Source organism: Condylura cristata, unplaced genomic scaffold (assembly GCF_000260355.1).
Source record: "Condylura cristata isolate star-nosed mole 26May11 unplaced genomic scaffold, ConCri1.0 scaffold00030, whole genome shotgun sequence".
Lineage (NCBI taxonomy): Eukaryota > Metazoa > Chordata > Mammalia > Eulipotyphla > Talpidae > Condylura > Condylura cristata.
This window is the reverse complement of record NW_004567131.1, coordinates 25361992-25382897: the sequence shown is the minus strand read 5'-3', so window position 1 is coordinate 25382897 and position 20906 is coordinate 25361992. Positions and strand designations below refer to the sequence as shown.

At 39.0% G+C, this 20906-nt stretch overlaps 1 protein-coding gene across 3 annotated transcripts; it reads right to left on the bottom strand.

Annotated features, from left to right (window-relative positions):
- Positions 1-13587: 13587 nt before the first annotated feature.
- On the bottom strand, positions 13588-20491 carry THNSL1 (threonine synthase-like 1 (S. cerevisiae)). 3 transcript variants are annotated; one of them, XM_012731230.1, is made up of 3 exons: positions 20445-20491; positions 17248-17412; positions 13588-15935 (listed from the first exon to the last, which is right to left on the bottom strand). In XM_012731230.1, the coding sequence occupies exon 3, from the start codon at positions 15888-15890 to the stop codon at positions 13659-13661; it is 2232 nt and encodes a 743-aa protein (XP_012586684.1). In that variant the 5' UTR covers positions 15891-15935; positions 17248-17412; positions 20445-20491; the 3' UTR covers positions 13588-13658. The 3 variants fall into 3 exon arrangements, with proteins under 3 accessions (XP_012586684.1, XP_004691364.1, XP_012586685.1); XM_004691307.2 differs by having other exon boundaries at positions 20352-20485; XM_012731231.1 differs by having other exon boundaries at positions 17248-17392; positions 20352-20485.
- Positions 20492-20906: the final 415 nt, after the last annotated feature.

Here is a 20906-nt window from a genome sequence, read left to right as displayed (position 1 = left end):
AAACATAAAAACAACACTAAAAGGAGACAATAAAATATGAATAGTAATTCCTTTTGGGTTGTGAACTTACAGGATATTGTGGTTTATGTATTTATATCTCTATATGAATTACCAGTGTTTTCTCCAATGAACAGATATGGCTATAATAGGAAAAAAGCAATAACAATATTTTAAAATACAATGTCTTAGCTAGAAATAATAGTCCATTGTTATTAGATGCACCCTTGGTAGATAACTCAAGACCAGATCAAATAACTCTGAAAACTAGGGGTTTTTGATTCCTTTGGATACTTTGATATTATCAACCAAGGACATGAAGCAGCAACAATCATTAATTTAACTTAGCATTCAACAAATTCAATATGGTGAAGGAGAAGGGAAGTCTAAACACAATGTAAACAATTTATACTTTCAAATTCAGCCTTCTTTGCTTAGGGCTCCATTGCTTTGGGTGGCCTCTCTCTATCTTTGTCCACATCTAGCCTGCCCCGTCCTTCAGTACCTATAAGTAGGCTTCAGAGAGGTTGAGAGTTGCCACAACAGCCATCCCTCCAGCCCCATTCTCCTGCAGCTCTTCGCCCTGACCACTGATACCGGCTGTCTGAACTACAAGAGTCTCTTAGCCACTCTCTAATTCCCTTTCACTCTTTCCACACTGTCAACACAAGAGCTGCTGTCATGTGATGCCACCTTGCCCAGTGAATCAACATGGTGACCTGAAGTTCAAGAGCAGGTACTCTCAGCTGCAAGCACTGATTTGTCAAGCTATTTTCAACAGTCATTTTCAAAGAAAAGGACAGGGAAACGAGAAATATGAATTTCTTCCTCTACAAATGTTTGCCCTGGGCCCTTGCTGGTGGCACAAGGGGTTAATGCACAACACTGTGAAGCTAGTTGCAGCCTCTTCAGTGCGAGTTGGTCCCTGGCCCTGGAGGTGACCCACATGGCACAGCAGACCTCTCCCATCTTGCCCACTGTTTACTCAGCAGTGTACTTTGTTGATCTGCCTGTTCACTCTGTCTCTGGTGAATCTTCTCACCTGCATCTCTCACCTGTACCCCCCAGTTCTGTATGCACAAATAAATAAATCTTTACAAATAAATAAATAAAAATAAACATTTTTGTCCTGAGCAACCACTGCAGGTCAATGTTAATCGTTAAGTTCTCCTTTCATCCATAGCGCCTTTTGGACTAGACTTCATGGTTCATAGGTGCAGAGATTATGTCTTCCACCTCTTCTGAATCCCTCATTTCACATATTGTAAAGCTGAGCTCTGAGTAGAAACTTTCCAAACTCGTAATGACATGGCACAAGCATGTAGCCAGGTAGATCTGCTCTCTCACCATGGGGTGCCGCCCAAATAACATCGCCATGCATAGGGACCAGGGAAGCACCACTCCCACAATGGAATATATGGCAAGGACTTTTTTAGGGAAGAGTGAGCTGAGTTTTAGGGGTCTAAAGATAACAAATTTACAGAATTAAAGACTTTGCACTCAAATTATCTGAACGCATCATTTGTCCCTTGCACAGTATGTCTGTTCTGTTCTGCCATCAGCCCATGGACACACAGGCTGTGTCTGTGACATGCCAATCCTTGGTCAGGTAAAGTAGATCTAACAATGAACAAGGGACCCCAAATCTACTGGGAACTGAAACACACAAGAGCAGCTGTGACACTTTACAGCAGTTGACTTGGAGTGTGGATTTGTACATAGGGCTTTCCAGTCCCAAAAGAAGTGGGAGAAAATATTTTGAATTGGGCTTTGAAGCTCCAGTATAGTGCTAAGCCAGCATATATTTGAGGACAGAGCATTAGAAGCAGAAGAAATGACATGGCAGCACAGAGGAGTGGGAAAGCAAGTTACATCCGGAGTAGAACATGTTTCCCACAAGGCTAGTGGACTAGTGGGACTAGAGGGGTTGGCTTCAAGGCATGTGAGGGAAGACTAGGACTGGAGGAGGATGGGGGGGGAGCAAAATGGGATGGGCAAAGAGGAGGGTTCTTGTTCTGGCTCCCCCTTTTACGACATTATCCCTCAGCCCAGGTAACTGCCCTCTCTCCCTGTCTTTTCTTCTCAGGTCTAAGAGTGGCCTGACAGAGGTGAGTGATGTTACAAACATCTTCCTCCACACACAAGTATCAACAATTAGTAATGGGTGAAGCCCGGCCAGCTGTGTCACTACCAGCTGCCAGAAAGCCCGCTCCAGAGGTGCCATCAGTGTGAGTGCTTTACCAGAACTTCCTCCCCACCAACCTAGCCTGCAGACAGGTTCCTGCCTCAGGAAACAGGACAACACACTCAAGAGGGACACACGAAGAGGAAAAATAGAAGGGAAAACATTCCCAGAGGCTGACCTGAGATTTCCCAGACAGGGAGTGGCTCAGAAAAGCTCAAGGTTTTCCTCAAACATTCCAGAACAGTCTATAAAAAAGAAAAACAGCCTTATTTAATTTTTTTTTTTTGTCCCTTCACAAAGGAACCCCAGTTGACGTGTGAGGAGAGAGCAGCAAGGCCTACTGGCTAAAGAGGAGGGTGACTAGATATGTGGGCGTCAGCTCACTTATAAGCAGGGGAGGCATTTCTCAAAACTGAGTCCTGTATGTGATTACTTCTGCACAGAACACATCAAACATGAGATATGCAGCTACTGGAAATACAGAAATCCTGTGCTTTAAGCACATATGTGCAAGTTGTAAACTGAAGTAATAAGCAACAGTTATTGTTCACTTATTCCTCTGGGCAAGTAGTCCCTAGACAGTTGGTGGATAGCTTGGTATTTTGCACTTTTGCAATCTTTCATTCAGCAAATACTTACTGAGCCCTTCCAGGTGTTAGACACTACTCCAGATGTTTGGGAAGTGGCAGTGAACAACTAGCTGTAACCCAGTGGTGTGAATGCATTTACCGCTTCTTTTGCTAATTTATACTGCAAAGGCAGAACATATAGGCCCAGCCAGCAGCAGGCAAAAGCCTCCACTACCAGAAGGTCAGCAAAGGGGAAGCAGGCAGATAGGACAGAGAAAGCATTGTTGAGAAATCTGAAGAGAAACTGGTTAATGTTACCATTTTGCCATTTTGTGATAGCCAGTAAGGATTCAGACATGGGCCTACTCTCAGTGACCCTCCTACCCAAAGAGAAGGTGACCAAGGCTGATGATCTCCAACACTCCAGCCTCCCCTCCTGTAGCCTCTGTGAAACTGGGACTGTGTGGGGACACGACTCTCAGCCTGACAGATCAGAATTTCATCATACTCTGTGAAGTCCCCTTTACATAGTCTAAAACCACGCTGAGAAAGATCCAGACAAAATGAACATCAATCAAGTGTCCTCTAAATGGAAAACGAAATAGTAAAAGGGGAGAAAACCACATTCTGAAGGATGGACCTGCCATGGGGTGAGAAGAGGGCCTGGCTCAGCAGCACAGTGCAAGAATCTGATTCCCACCACCTCCTCCTTCCTTGACCTGCCAGCAACAGCCTTCTTTCCCTCTGGCTGCTTCTACATCATTAGTCATTGCTCTCTTTTTCAATCTGGACAGGATTAGGTCGAAGGGGAAAGGCAATCTCTGCCCTATTTAAAATTAAATGACAGAGACTGGTAGGTTTTACAATCGCTTACTTCCAATGTCTGAGCACCATACATTCTCTCCAGTCAAGACTTACACTTGTATTGTTCCTTTATCAAAGCTCTCCTTAGCAGTACACAATGGTCTTTTCAAGATCTTCCTTGAGTCTCTAACTTCCTCCAAATATGAATTAATCTTCCCCTAGGCTCATATGACATGTTGCTAATCTCTCTTGGCATCAATTCAGACAACTGGCTCCACAGTGCAACTGCTTCTCTGTGGGCCTTTCTCCTTCCATTAAACTAGGAGCTCCTGGACAGGAATTTCATCTCCATTAACTTATAATGTGGCAAATAAGTAACAGAAGTGCTTCACAAAAACACTACTTTTTACATAGCACAGACTTTGATTTCCAACAGCTCTGGATTCAAATTCTAACTCAGTTTCTTTCCAACAAGGCAAATTCTGGCTCACCGTGTATCCACCCTGTGACTCACCGAGTATCCACCAGTGAGTCTTGGGATTTTAATGAGGGAGAATGTAATGACAATGTAGGGTATTTAAACAGAAAAATCTACCTCGTTTGTAAAATGGAGATAATATTTACCTTGAAGGAGTCTAGAGACGGTACCAGGAACATGACAGTAATCTTGTATGACCCATAGTATGGTGATGATGATCTAGCAATTTCCTGTCAGTTTCTATGGATAAGCAATATAAATCAACTTACCAAAAGAAAGCAACCCAGAGTCAAATGAACAAAGACATACAGACATACATATATATATACATATATATATATGTATATATATATGTATGTCTTTGTTCATATATACATGACCTTTCCAGAATCTTCCTCATACCTGACTTGCCAGCACTGCATCAGTTAGTGACTAAATTTCTCTAATGGAATAGCAGGATGTTAGTGGTGCTTCAAGAATAGACAGATGAATCATGTTCTGAGATGGCTTCAACAAAAGTGAAAAGAAGAACAGCTGAAAAAAATACGTAAGAATTTCACCCTGTCCTTGTATCAGTAGCTTAAAAATATCATGAATCAAAGAAAAAGAAGTTACTTTTTTCATCATAGATATATCTGTCGAATTTGCTGACTTTTAAAATTATCATTCCAACTTAAACTACATCCAGAATCATCTTAATGGAAGTCCCTTTTGTGCGTATTCATTGGCACCTCAAAGTTCATAGCTATGGAGAGAGATTCTATATAGGAACAACTTAAGCACATTTTGGAACTGTAGGCCTCTGACCGCCGCTGATTCAAGTTGCGTCATTACTCCAAGCACAGGCTTGAGCTCAGAAGGAAGCAAGGTGGGTAACGGCAGTAAAGGATAACAACCTGGAACACTGTTTGAGATGTGACCTCGAAGGTAAACTGCACTGTATTTGTTCCCCTTTTCTTCCTTTTTGTTTGTACATAAGAAAAACTGATTTTAAAATAAACATGAAAATTGACATTTAAATTGAAAACTGTCAAAAGAGAGCAATGAGAGTAAGTGGGAAGGAAGGGCTGTCATCGATCCTCAGGAATTTTATAGGCAAGAATGGTGGCAGGATATTTAACAGAAAAGCCACTGGCCTGAGGGTGGGGAGATCCAAATGTGAGATCTGATTCCTTTCCTTGACAGCTGAGAGGTCTAGGGATATTATCTCTCAGGGCCTCTGTTGCTCTTCTCTAGAAAGGAGATCAAAACAAATCATCTCCCTCCAGGGATGCTGGAGAGATAATGTGATGGGAAACAAAAGCATCCTGTAAATAAAAAAGCACTATCCAATTTAAGGCAATTGTTTTAACTCAATTATTTTTAAATATGTAACAGGAACCAAATAGATCAAACATGAAATGGCAATAGCTGTGTTTGTATTTGTATTTATACTTTGCTACATTGCCGACCTTCTACATTTCTACAATGAATTTCTACATTTGCAATCAGAGAAAATTGTTAAGTCATTAGTTTATGTGTAACTTAGAGATATACCCCATGTAGTAAAAGTATGAAGAAATGCAGAGGATGATAAACTCTAATATCAAAAAGTTAGCACTAGGATAAGAAATAAAGTGAGAGTGAGTGGTGAGTACACATGACATTTTATTATGATTTATGCCTTTTTGCGTGATTTAAATATTTCATTGTTACATTTAAAACAAAATATCAGTGTGGGCTATGAAGGTTTATGTGTAAAGGATGCTCATTGCAGAGTTATTTGCAATAGTCAGACTATTTTAAATTAACTGTTCAACTATTAAAAATTGGTCAAATAACTTATGGTGTCATTCTTAAAAAATAAAAGGATGTGAACATTAGTACCACTGGCCTATGAACCTCCAGTCATCCAATTTTACTGAGCTAGCAAGTACATCTTCCTGCTTAGAATAGAAGATAATAGAAATCGGTGCCAAATTAGAAACTTGATTCCTCCCATTTTACTATCTCTAGTATTTTATGAAGTCCTTAATCAGTATAAATATAACATATGCACTACATTGTAATCTTAAGGATTTAGAAATGTTCAGTCAGTACTATAATCTCCCTATAACAGACCAGAATATTTATTACTTGAACAAAAATACATGAAGAAAGAAAAACTAAAGTGTTCCAAATGAGGCTGCCTACTAACCTCATCTAAAAACTCAGTCTTTAACCAAAGATTTGATATTTCTGTCCATCATCTTTTGCATAGCCTACCCAAGAATTCTAAGGAATGTTGTAGTTCTCAGATAAAAGACAAACTGCTTTCTGCTGTGTTTTAGGGTGACTGAACTGTGATTTTACAGCTCAATGGAAATTTCTGCCATTTTTTTAAATCAAAAACAGTATTACAAACATGCATGCTGCTGATGCAGACATGACTACCAACCACTAGATGTCACAACAGTGAGTTACAGAACCCTTTCAGAGGGTGGCAGGAAAGACAGGCCAGACTTAAGTAGTTAACGAAACCAGAATTGTCTTTGGTCAGTTGAGAACCTCGGCTTCTACCCTGTTTACTTCAAATACTTGAAACTTCAGTTTTGGGATTATGAACTCTGTGGGATTAAGAACATATGTACTGCTTCTCACAGGAGTATCTGCATCTCAAATTTTATCTCAAATTGTTGAAATGTTTGTTTTCTGTTAATAAACCTTAAGCAAGAAGAGGAAATAAATGTCAGGGGTCTATGAAATCTTTAAATCGTTCATCCTTATGGCAAGACCTACAACTACACTCAACTTTATACATGGGTTTCTACAGCCTTTCTATGTTTGTGATGTAGAAACTTATAAATTCCACACATTAATGAAATGACTAGTGTGCAGGGCCTCCCTGATAGGTCTAGCCACTGCCCACTCCCCCCCACCCCCCAGCAGTGTGTTCCAGCCAATCTTCCTGTTCTGCTCCCCACTCTCTCTGGTGAATCCTCTTCCACCCTGTACCTCGGGCCTATAACCCAGCTCTTGTTTGCAAAAATAAATCTTTAAAAAAATGACTAACTTTAAAAGTCTATGCCTTTAAGTCATATAAAAAATATAAATCGTATCGTCAGAAAAAGCAAATATGCAACTTTAACACATTTATTACATTTGTCTAAATTTAATTGGGGACCCCATTTATCATAAAATACCCTTCATTCTTTTGGAAACTTAAGTACAAATAAATATACTATTTGATGAGTTTGTTCTACTCTGTTAGGTTTAGTCTATTTTAGCTATGTTACTTGTCTTACTTGCTGAAAAAGGAAAAAATGGGACAATAAAGTACATCTATCCCTTAGACCCAACTTGATCTGTCCTCAAATAAGCCCCTAAATAGATTTTCATCTGTATATAGTTTGCTTGATGTCAATGCAGCAATAGGCTAATAAAACTGCCAACTGATACTGATCTCATTTCAAAATTAGATAGTTACCACCTCATGGCATGAACTTAAGGTTTTTAATGTCACATGATCATTAAAATTCTAACTATACATTTCATGCCTTTTCTTTAATAGTTACACATGTGGATGAGGATTTAGATATAGATGATACAGATTTAAAAGGACACAAAAAGAGTATGGGAGTAAATGGAAACACATTCCATGTTCTTAGAGAGGGCAGCTTATTTTAGAAAGATATCAATTCTCCCCAAAGGAATTTTTTCAATGCAATCCAAATTCTTAGAATTTTTCTAAGGAACTCAAAAAATTTATTATGAAGTCTATAAGTACTAAATCTACAGTGTGAGTCCCAGTGAAGATTTGAAATATTTACCAGTGTCTCTCCTTCTTGGGGTCCAATACCTAGCCCTATGGATATGTTTTTCTGATTTTTGTTTCCCACTCCATGACTCCAATAAAAACCTTGTTCAGCTTTCCAACTTCCCAATCTGTTGTTTCCACAGTCAGAAAAGCCTACAGTAGAAACTGGGGGACCAATAGTTCCTCCTCGCCTGGGGTCCCGTGATGTTGTTTTTTGGATTATTGCAAATCTTCACTGTCTTGACCACTTTTTGATTAAACATAAATGAAATATTTGGTCCAGCTTTTGGAGGGCATGTTGGGCTCCAAGATGTCACCTTGGTTTTGGGTTTTGTTTTGTTTTTTAATGCTTTTATCTCATTTCAAGAGTTCACAAATTCCAAGTATCTAATCCTGGGTTTTACTCTAATGTGGATCTCATAATGACACATCATTCTCCAAGGCGGCACCCTAATTGAATACAAAAATGATTTTCTGATTTCTTGTCACTAAATTTGACAGTTTGCCTTCCATAACTATTGATTTACAGATCCTAATCAGGACTTCCAGATTCTTTTCAATTGTTATCTCTTCAGATCACAAGAACTATACATATATTGTTTACCAGTTTCTCAGCACCTAGCAGTGCTAGCATATAATAAATCAGTAACTATCTGCTGAGACTGTATCAAAGGAAAAAAATACCAGCTAAAATGTATTGTGCACCTACTTTGTGCAAGGTACTCTTCTAAACAATTGATATTGAATCCTCCCTACAACCTTATGAGGAAAAATATTCTATTATCCTTAGTTTATAGAGGTGAGATAGATTTAGTAACTTGCCCTAGTCACACAGCTAGAAAATAGTAGAAATGGTATTTAAATATCCAAAGTCAGACTTCTTAACTTCCATTCTATTTGTCTGCCTAGCAGTGAGTACCTACCTTCTCTTTCCTTCTCCTGTCCTGTACTCAGGCCCATTTCTCCCGGAACATTGCCAAGTTGATCTGTATCTGCCATAAGGAGAAAAACTTGAAATTTTAGCCTCACTCCAAATTCCTGGTGCCAACAAGATTCCTAACACCTGAGAACTACTTTGCAAAAACATCTTTTCCTCAGCAAGTTGTGCAAGCCTGGCCTACTCACATCCCTGAATGGCCTTAAAAGTCTGATTGAGAACAGCTGTGTCACACGTAGGCCAACGAGTCTCACTTGCTTCGGCCAACGAGTCTCACTTGCTTCTGCCACATGTTTAGATCGTTCCCTGTAGGACTCTGCTTCTCCTCAGCATCATCTGCTTCAATCTTGACTGGGGTCTGGATGGTTCTCCTGCACATAGACATTGAATTGGTGACCCTTTCCCTTCATGTCTTAGAATACACGGATTCGGAACGTGGCCTTGCTTTTATATCAAGACAAGTTTGGTTAGCGTTTGTGAACATCCTAGCCATGAAGCCATATACAATGTCCAGGCTGGGTGGAAAAGTTAAACACTCAGTTCTGGTCATTTATGTAACTCTTGGTTTATCTCCATAACCTCAGACTGATCTGTTTACCTTGTGTCCCCAATAATAAATGAAGAGTCCTCACTATGTTCTCTGAACACTGTCTTCCCTTTTTTTTGCTAATATTCCTTGGCTTACTCCACCCTGTGACCTCTGGTTCCATGAGAGAACCAGATGCAGATGTGGGAAAACTTCCTAAATTTTCTTGAAGAAAATTTACAGACAACCTGTGCAAACATGGTGTCAAGGTAAGGATAATGGTGGTCAGGGTCCTGACCTTGAATAATACTTTCAGAAACTATATGTCAAGAACTAGAGAGACAAAGGCAGAAAAAAATATTCTGTGAGAAATAAATTAATTATCTAAACTGATTCCATGTACAGGCTCTTAATTTTTTCTTTCATTGAATGTGTGTATTAGGAAAAATGTTAGGACACTCTGTCGAGTGTTTTTTTTTTATATAAGATTTATTTATTTATGCATACAGAACTGGGGTACAGGCCAGATGTGCAGAGGCAGTGAGAGGATTCACCAGAGGCAGAGCAGGGCAAAGAACAGGCAGATTGATGAAGTACACTGCTGAGGGGAGCAGTGTTTATTTCTATGGTTACTTTTAGGAGTCAGAAAAGACTGTAATGAGAAGAAAAAGGAAAACAGCCTTTAAGATTGTTGAAAATAACAAAGAAAAATTAGAACCCAAACTCAGGCCTAAGTTGTTTTCAGTTTTATAATCAGATAGTTCCAGAAATGGAACCCATCTTCTCAGGGAATTATTGCCTAGATTGCTGTATTTTGTCTCATTGTTATTGCCACTCCTTTATAGAAGATGGAAATGAGACTTAGAAGACATCTTGTTTGTATTTGTTGATACTTTTTGAACTATAGAGGAAACAGAGTGAAGTCTGCTTTACTAAAACTCTTCTGGAAAACTTCGAGACGGGTGAAGTCGCCACTAAACTAAGGTACAAGAGCTTGACCATACAATTTAATTATCCATGCTCATCCTGACCACAATAGTTTAGATAATCAAATACTGAGTGACCCTGGAGGACAATGAAGCATTTTCTCACAGCCTTACTTGCTCCTGAGGTTTGAATCCTGCTTTCTGACATTCAAGGACAGCTTTATCATGGAAATATTGAAGAACATAATCATATCCCTGAAAAAACCTTGAATGTTTGTTTATTGGGATTAAATTTATAAGAAAAAAACTGGGTTTTTCTGTTCCCTAAACTGTAATAATTGGACTAGACAATACTTAAATTGCCAGCAGCATGGAGTCAATTACCCTAAATCTTATTGCCAAAAACTAATTTTATTTGGTGAAAAGCAAAGTGAGACTCTACTTGTTTTCTTCAAAGCTCAAGTAGCTTGAAAAATCAGAAATTTTCAGTTTTTTCCACTTAACTTCTATTTAAATATTATGCATTTCTAGGGAAATTAAACTAGTATATATAACCACTTAAAGACTTTTGGGAACCTCAGTAAATAAATCTCTAGGTTCATCCTATAGGAAGGTAATGTTTTTAAAGAAAGCAAAGCTTTTTTTTTTAAAGATTTATTTGTGCATACAGAACTGGGGAAGGCCATAGGTGCAGGCGCGGTGAGAGGATTCACCAGAGACAGAATGGGGAGCAGGACAGGCATATTGTCAAAGAACACTGCTGAGGGGAGCAGTGGGTGGGTCAGGAGAGGTCTGTCCCACCATGTGGGTCACCTCTAGGGCAGACGGGGATCGAACTCATGCGGAAGTGGCTTTAGCTTCTTAGTGCTGTGCTTTAGCCCACTGTGCCACCAGGGAGGGCTCAAGAAAGCAAAGGTTTAAGTGTTTTACATGCACTACTTTACTTTCTCACAGCCCGATAAGGCAGGGATTTTTTTTAATGCCTACATTCTAGATAAATATGCCAAGGTACAGGAACATGAAGTAACTTGCTAAGAGTCTCACATCAGGTGTTGGAACGCGGACTTGGATGCAGGTGACTTAGCTCCAGAACTGCCTCTAGAAAGCATCTGGGAAAATGTTTTCACATGTAGGATGCAAAATAAATTTGCATCATTAAATTATGGATAGTAACATCCACCTAAGAAAATGACTATTAACACATAATGTTCTCATGAAAAGTCCCTAGCTATTGATCATGAATTTTTAAATGTTATATTAATTTTATAATACTTCACACAGTGTACATAGTTTTTAATAAATCAATTTAGCTTTTCAGACATGATTTTCTAGTGTCATTCTGATTGCACTCCCAGGAGATAGACTGTCTCCCCTATAAATAGGAAATTGTTAGATGCAATCATAATTGCATAAACCCTCCCCACATAGCTTTTGTTAAGCACTACTCCCAACCTCTTGTTATTTTTTTCTTTTAATCCTTTACTACTGACAAAATGTATACCAAGAAAGTTACCAAGGCTTTAGTTAATACTAAATCAAACCAGGGGCCTCCCTGATAACGCAAGGGATTAAAGCACAGCACTAGAAAGCTATCTGCAGCAACTGCAGCAAGAATTTGATCCCCATCCATGGAGCTGACCCACACGGCAGAGCAGACCTATCCTGTCTCACATGCTGATCCCCTCAGCAGTGTATTTCAACCAATCTGTCTATCCTGTTCCTCACTCTGTCTCTGGTGAATCCCTAGCACCTCTAGCCTGCACCCCAACTATTATATGAAAATAAATAAAACTTTAAAAAATACAAACCAAAGACTGACTTAAGCCACTGGAAATGTTTGATTTATAAGATCACATTCATTGATCAGAATTCTATTTGTGATATATTTTATATATATATATGTCAAATACATTACTTTCTAATATATAAGAAAGCACTTATTTTATGTATTATTCTTACTTTTAGTGTTAATATACTATATTTCACATATATTGCAATTTAATTAGTGGGGAAAACCCATATTTCCCTCATTACATCTTATGTTTTCAAACTCATTAGATTAACATCATATTCTCCTATTTTCCCATGAAACTGGTAGGAATATAAATCTGATCAGCCAAAGAAAAGTGCTGGAGCAAGATGACGCTATTGTAAAAATACACTTGAGGAAACCAGCAGGTTCAAATCTCATCCTGTTCATTCCTCCAACTTCTGATGAGTAGCTTACACCTGACTAACCTAAGAATAGAAATGACTAATCTAAACAAAATACAAGTAGACCATTTAAAAGCAATTAAGAATAAATGTTTTCTTTGGTTATTTATATTCCACAAATGAGTGAAACAATTTTTGATTGATACTTAATATTTAGAAGGTAAGTCAGAGATCCAATGTTAACACAATTGGTTTAATTAAAATTTTTAATTGTTCTTATTCATTAAATGACCACCATTTCTTCTTTGTAATTTTTAATATATTTTCTCAGGAACAAGAATGACCCAGACCACATTGCAAAGACAAGTTATGTTAGGAATGCCATCTTGTGGTTGAGAGCAGTCCATTATACTAACAGGTCAATTCGATGACGATCTTTAATTCTGAAATAAAACAGTGAACTCACAAATAATTTTAAAATCTTGGCTTTTAAAATTATGACAAAGAAGTAAAAATTAAATGGATACATCAGCTGTGTGTGGTTTTAGTTGCTAGACAAAGAGTACTTGAGAGATACTGAAAAAAGACACAGCAAACTGTGCTAGAATTCAATAAAATGTAAGAAAACTACTACCTACGACCATAACTATATCTCTAAGACTGCTCAAAGTCTGAATTTCAGAAAATTTTTCTCTTGAAATAGATCATTTTATTTCTGTTATCTACTACTAAGCAGTTCCGTTGATTACTACATCCTGAATTTAAATCACATCTCGATTTTTACATCATTGTAACTATAAACATTTAAAGGGAAGAAAGGATGGAGCACTTATCTTTTATGGTGTAGGATCCACATAATTCATTATACTCCAAAATAGACTTCCTCCTCACAGATTTGCCATTTGAATGGTAAGTGATCTCTCTAGTCAATAGAGCCCTAGCTAGGTGTAGAACTTAACAACCACGTTTAAATATACTAATTGCCATATTGATTACCAGATATTTCCATCCACTTCAGAGTGGGAGTGAGTAGAAACTGATACAGCCTCATGAGTGCAAAGCATAGCACAACAACACAAGGATACATGCACCATGCTACCCTGTGGTTTCTGCGTTAAGGATACAGGAAGCACGTACAGATACCATGCTTAGTCCTAGAAACTAGGCTGCTGAAATCCAAAGATAACAGACCTACATACAGTCATAGACATTCATATAAATAACAATGCTATTCTATTCCAAATCAACTTTTGCGAATTATTATTGCATGCTTATCATCAGGGAAAAAAAATTTATTCTAGAAAACTTTATGTGAATTGATTTTGTATTAGTTTTTCCACATGACCCTTCAGGACATTTACATCAGCTGCACAGACCAGGTACTCCATTTTCTCTTGCTGTTTTGTTCTCTCCAATAAAGCCTCATGTGGTGGAGGCAATGCATTGTAAGAACTCAGTAAATAAAGCTGACTTGATGAAGTCTGGTTGATTTCTTTAATCTTTAAAGCCTGCATGATAGCAGGTGCAAATTTTGAGTAATGAGCTGTAGATGAGATAATCACTGGGCAAGTTTTGTCTTGCATTCTGTCTGCAACCACTTTTGCAACAGCAGTGTGTGGATCCAAAATATACCCTGAAGTATTGTAGGTGGAGTGAATAGCTGCTAGGCACTCACCCTCAGAACACCAATCTGCAACAAAATCCTTCTGAAGTTTCTCAACTAGCATCTTTTCTACCTTGAAGTGACGTTGTTCTTCTAATTGATTAAATAATTTGGACATTAGTTCCCCATCTTTATCAGTCATCAAGTGTAAATGTCGTTCCAGATTTGATGATTTGAGAATATCGATTGACGGTGAAAAGGTCTGTGCTAATATTCTTTCCCTTAGATCATAATGACCTGTTTTTATAAAATCAGTCAAAACATGGTTCTGATTAGAGGCACAAATAAATTTTCGAATAGGGATTCCCATCATTTTGGCATACACTGCTGCTAAAATGTTACCAAAGTTTCCTGTGGGAATACAGACATCAACTGGGCTTCCAAAAGAAACAAATCCTTGGCTGACAAGATCAAGATATGCAGAAGCATGATAAACTACTTGGGGAAGCAGTCGGCCCCAGTTTATAGAATTAGCTGAACTCAAGATTGTTCCATATTCCATAGTAAGAAAGCCAGTAAAGTCAGAATCCTTAAAGATTCCTTTTATAGCTGTCTGACAAAAATCAAAATCTGCCTTGACACCCACTGCCGATCCATTGTCTTTCTGACTACCAATTATTTGTGCTTTTTGAAAATCACTTACTCCATTGTCAGGGAAAAATGTGGCCACAGCTATTCTTTGTTTGTCATTCTTATTAAGTCTACTAAAACCATTTAAGACTGCACTCCCAGTGTCTCCTGAAGTAGCTACAAGTATCATATAATTACAAGTTGGTGGGATACAGTGTGCAAAAAGGTGAGGCATAAGCTGTAAGGACAAATCTTTAAATGATCCTGTTGGTCCGTGAAACAACTCAAGGATGAACTGGTTGCCTGAAAGGTGCCTGACAGGGGCAATTTTTGAGCAAGCAAAGTTTTCTCCATAAGCAACTTCAATCATCTCTCCAAGCCTGGCAGCAGGTACATCAGCAGGATGGATGCATTTTTCCAATAGTATCTGTGCTCTTTCTATGTAAGTTGCTCCTACTAGGCTTTTCCACTCTCCAGAGTTTAATTTTGGAAACTCCTTTTCAGGAACAAAGAGTCCACCATCAGAAGCTAAGCCCTCAATCACAGCTTCACTAAAGAATTTTGTTGAAACCTTCTGTTTACAGTCTTTAGTCCAAATATGTCTCGTTGATATGAATGTTTCTGAGTCCACATCCTGGTATCTTTTAACCGCAGCAAGTACTTTGTCAGCTATCTCTTCTGGGGAAGCCCCGCTTTCACAAAACACACGAGTATCATACCACTTTTTGTAATACTGGCTTCTAAATTTAAGTAACTCTTTCATAGATGTTCCAGAATTCTGACCTACAATCCTACTTGTTTTCATTAATTTTAGACGATTAACGATATCTAGTAGAGGTACATCCAGGTATACAACTATTCCATTTTTCTTCAGATGCCACATGCTAACATCATGCATTGGATTGGACCCCGTAAGGGAAATCACACTTCCAGATGCAGAGAAGTTTAACACAGCTTTTCCTTCCTCTTCTAAAAATTGTTCATTACCAACATCCTGTAATTTTTCAGACACACTCATATTCCAGGTTTTTTCAAGGATATCATCATCCACATCTATGACACAACAACGGAGTTTCTGACCTATTATTCTGCCCACTGTTGTTTTCCCAGCACCAGGAGGTCCCATCAGGATAATATTTTTGTCTCCAACAAGAGAGTGGAAAGAGTGCCATGACTTCCTTAATTCTGCAAGTGCAAAGGTTCTTGGAAAAAATAGCTGTTTATTTTTGTCCGTTTTAACATGTACACTAGAAAAACATTTCTGGGTTATTTGTTTCAGATGCTGACATCGGTTAAGGTGAAGCATTCTTTTCACACTTCTGCCCAGCCAACCTAAAGACTGGATTTAGCCCTTTCAAAAACATAAAACAAAAAAAGTATCTGGTTACCGATTTCAACAAAGTAAAATCTTGATGTGATTTAATGTAACCATGCATACAGTGCATAAACTGTTAGAAAATTTTCTAAATGCTGAGGACATTTAAAAAATATTCCAACCCAAAATCTTATGTATGACATATTATTCTTTTAAAGTTTTCAAATCTCAAGGCACTGAATAATTAAAACTTTAATAATTTGTAACTATAAATAGAAATTTTACTTAGAAAACATCATAAGTGCTTTAATAAAAATACTAAATAAACTTTGTGTTTTGCTATCATGGAAATCATTTCATGGTTTCCTGATTTATTACCCACTTAAATAAAGATTATTTGGAGTTGGGATGCTATTTATTTGCAATTTAAAAAGCTGAGTGGCCTATATATATGTAATTTCTCAGTTATAAAAATGTTTACAGACTATTACGTTAGTCATAAATTTCTTAGTTATAGCATTCATAATACGAAACCACAATGAAATGACATTTGCTTACAGAATGCTTGAATAATTTTCCAAACTTTAGGGCAAAGAAGTATGTGTGTGTTGTGTGTGTGTTATGTCTTGTACTGTTAAGAACCACTCTAAAATATTTTTCATATTGAAGGCCTTACGATGGGCAAAAAGTAAAAAACGCTGGCCCTCTCTGGTGGAACAACAGATTAAAACACAGCACTATGCAGCCACCACAGCCAATGAAGCATGAGTTCGATTCCCAACCAGGGAAGTGACCCACATGGCGCAGCAGACCTCTCCTGACCCGCTCACTGCTTCCCGCAGCAGTGTACTTCATCAATCTGCCTGTTCTACTCCCCACTCTGTCTCTGGTGAAGCCTTTCACCCCCTCCCCACACCTCTGGTCTGTACCCCAGTTCTGTATGCATAAATAAACCTTTAAAAAACACAATGTTATCAAATTTAGAAAAAAATAATTAGCAACAAAATCAATGTCTGCATATCTATAACTATCTTCAGGCAATTATCACTTTTGTTTCTGTCCTGTAAACATCAACAGTAGAAACTTAACTCAAATTCAGACTCCAGAATGGGAGCCAAAAAAACTCTGGAATATTGCCAGTAATAAAGAGGAAAATATTATTCTGGAATCCAAAGAAGCAGTACAATTTGCCATGCTGGTCAAATCCCTGTCTTTGGAAATATACCCACAATGAAAACACAAATGTATGCCAGACAAGTCAAAATTTTGTCATTGTCTATGCTACTTAAACTATGTACTATAATTAAACATTTAAACCCACTTTAAGTTAAAACTGAAGTTAACTTACAAGCAAATTAAAACTGTCAAAAAAGGGAATACATGTCCTAGTGTCTCTTCAGTTTGTATGTGCTGTGCTTAACTGAGTGACTTTCAACATACGACACACAGGAACCAATCTGACAGAAGATTTGCTGATGCTGAGGGAAGTCAACCTTTATAAAAAGTGTGAAGTCTATAACAGAAAAAAAAAAAAAACCCAGGTTATTATAAATGCATACAGATCATAATATTCTCAATAGCCCAATGTAATAATACAATTATCTACCTCATTATACAGATTAATGAATTGACCCTTTCCATGTTTTCCCAAATTATTAACAGGCGGACACTATTTCTTACTCAGTAAGCCTGTATTATGGAAAAGAATTTCATTAAACAATACTGAAGGAATTTCTACCATCAAGTAATATAAAAGAAAAATAACCAAATAATATAAAATATTTCACAATGACAGCTAAAACTTAGTGATTTAACTATTTAGTGATCAGGGAGAAAAAAAGATATGAAATGTATCTGAATTATTCTTCTAGGTTATCTTATCCCTATGAATCACTACAGAATTTGAGTATAATTATACTGAAAAGTACACAAGTATCTCCCACCTATTTAAAATAATTTCAAAATGGGGGGCCCTCCCTAATTTCACAACAGGTTAGGACACAGTACTGCAAGCTGGCTGCAGTGGCTTCAGTGGAGTTCCATCCTCGCCCCAGGGGTGACCCACATGGCGCAGCAGACCTCTTCTGACCCACCCACTGCTCCCCTCAGCAGTGTACTTCCTCGATCTGCCTGTTCTGCTCCCCACTCTGTCTCTGGTGAAGCTTCTCACTGCCCCTGCACCTCTAGCTTGTTCCCCAATTCTGTATGAATAAATAAATCTTAAAAAAAAATTCAAAGTGGTCATCATAGCATTGACACATAATATTCATACATACTGTACTGAGTCATTGTCACCTAATGGCAATGGATGAAAAACACTAATCAAAATATTTAGGCACAAGTCTAGGGCATTTTCTTTATGGTTTGTTTTTAAAAATTCGGAGAAAACAGTAGTACTCATAAGTGATTCAAGACTGTTTTCTATGCAGGCTAATACTCTCTATGTAGAGGGGGAAGAACCATACACTCCAGGGCCTTGTTGTAATCACTGGGATCTTAGAAATCAAAAGCAGAATTTTATAAGTTCACAAGTTATCTTTCCTTAATCTTGTTATCAAATCTGACTAACCCTTTCCTTCTGCTGATATCCTCTTAATGGTCTTGAGTATTTAATTCCAAAGATTTAGTGCATTTAGTACCCGTTTCAATTCTGTAACTTAGAAAAAAAAATTGCAAAGAATGTTTCTGTCAGATTTACTTTCCTCCTAATTGTCTTATTTGTATTTCTATCTATGCCCATTTTATTCACCTAAATAATCCTTAGCAAAAAAATAAAATCTTTTTTTGTATATAAAACCACTTTATATCAGAGGTGTGTGCAAACCACACAGGTCAAATCTGACCCACAGCCATTTCTTGTAAATTAAGTTCCACAGGTACACAACTTTGCTCATTTACTTGGTCATTCTTTCAGTACACTGTTTTGGGCTACTTTTGAGACACAATGGTAGAGCTGAGTAGTTTCCACAGAAACCATCTTGCCTGCCAAGGCCTGAAATATTTATTATCAGGCCCTCAGCGGTTGCTTCTGAAAGTATACAGTGTTAAGTCGCTGCAGACATGGGGGTATAAGCATTTTCTTCAAACAGTCATTTTCAGGAAATTATTAAAATTAGAGATGTATTCTTTGTAAACATACTTTCAAAAGGCAAGAGGAATTACAGTGAACTCTTAAAATTCAGCTTAGTATTTTTAAAACCACAAAAAATATAACTATTAGTGTAATTACTGTATTCACTAATAACAGAAAGTCAATACTTGCTAAAGCCAGTTTGCCCTAACTGGAGAAATCATGGTTTGCCCCTACTGGCTCCTTTAGGAACTGATTAACATTAATGGTCCCAAAGTGCCCCTTATAATTAGAAAATTTACAAGCTTTGGCCAATAATTATCTGCTTGGTTAACGGTGTTACCATTTGGAGTCCTTTGTTCATATCTTAGCATGTATAAAGAACAGTTCCCCAAAGAATTTTTCTCTATACATGCTGCACAAAACATAAAATTCTCAAAGGAGAGAAGAAAGAGCAACATGGTATCTACATGTTTTGGAAAACTGAGACTCGATATGGAGCATCAGCCCTCTAGGTGTCATTCATCTGAAATAAAATGTCTTTAAAAGCCCAGGGAAAAAAATTAAAATCTGATGAACTGGAATTAAAAAAATACCAAAATCTAAATTTATTATTCAATAATGAAATTCACTAGGAGCCCCAACTACCCCAACTACACCTTCAGTAATGCCCTTTAGGCAGAATTTCAAGTTAACCAAATCACCATGCGTTTGAATCCCTCCACCAGACACCTGCCAGCGAGAAGACCAAGACCGTGGTCTCCCGTAACTTCGAGTATTCCCTCTGGCTCGCGGCCTCGGGGAGGCTCGCTGAACCATTTTTCTTTCTTTTCAAGTCATACTGTCCAGCTGCCTGTCAGACAATCGGATGGCATAGGCTTCGATCTACAAATGAGTTCCCCTCGGCAGTCTTAAGGGCACAAGTCGACGTAGGGAAAAACTAGATCCAAAACGAAATAACAACCTTCTCTCAGAAGGTAATTTTCAAAAAAGGGACACGAAAAAATGGGCAAAAATTCAAGAGTCCACTGAATCAGCTTCTTCCAGTTTAGGCAGCTCATTTCAGAAACAAAGACCACCAGGAGGGGAACGGGGGCGCAGGGACCAGCGAGCAGCCGGAGGAAGCGGGGAGGCGCAGCGGGGGAAGGGCCACGACAGGTGGGTGGATGCGAGGAACGGGGGACCAGCGCGCACTCGCACAGGTGGCGGGCAGGACTGCGCACGAGGTCCGCCGGCGCGGGCCGCCAGCAGCAGGGAAAATGTGCGCAGGTCGAGCTTCGCCCCACACCGAGAAGCGGGAAGGGGAAGGAGGGAGGTCTAGGCATGCGACAGGGGTGGACTGGTGTCTACAATTTCCCTTTCTTTTTCCTCAAATAACTCACCAAGAAAATCACACTGAGAAGACGGGGGAAAGGAAAGGAAATGGGAAGGACCTTCCCGGAGCCGCTAGGGCCGCCGCGAGACCCAGCCCGCACCTCTGGCACTCGGCCCAGCTCGCCCACAGCCCGGGAGGAACGCCGCGCTAGGCCAGACCCGCCCCGCGCGGCAGCCTGTGCGCCTGCGCTGCAGCCGGCCCGCGCGCCGCGCGCCACGCCCACGCCCGCAGCAGCCTCGCTCCGGTCACGTGACCCCTCGCTCCACCCACTCGAGCCGCTAGGCCCCTCCCATCTCCCTTTCCTGGGTACCGCTCTCGCTGCGGCTGTGCGTCAGGGTGGTGGTGGCCACTCGCCCCGCCCCGCGGATTTGGAGCTTGCGCAGAAGAGTCTTATTGTATGACGCCTGCACGCCAGCGGCTCCTTCTGATTGATTTCAATAGACTTTCTCCAAAAATGCAGACAAAAAAGAGCAACATGTGAAAGGGGATGCCGTTCTTCACTTCACTACTCCCCAATGCACATACAAACAGTGTTTTCCATATTTAGTTTCTCAGGCAGAAA

Coding starts and splice junctions, on each gene's coding strand:
- THNSL1 (XM_012731230.1), bottom strand. CDS start 15,890: ATGCTTCACCTTAACCGATGTCAGCATCTGAAACAAATAACCCAGAAA.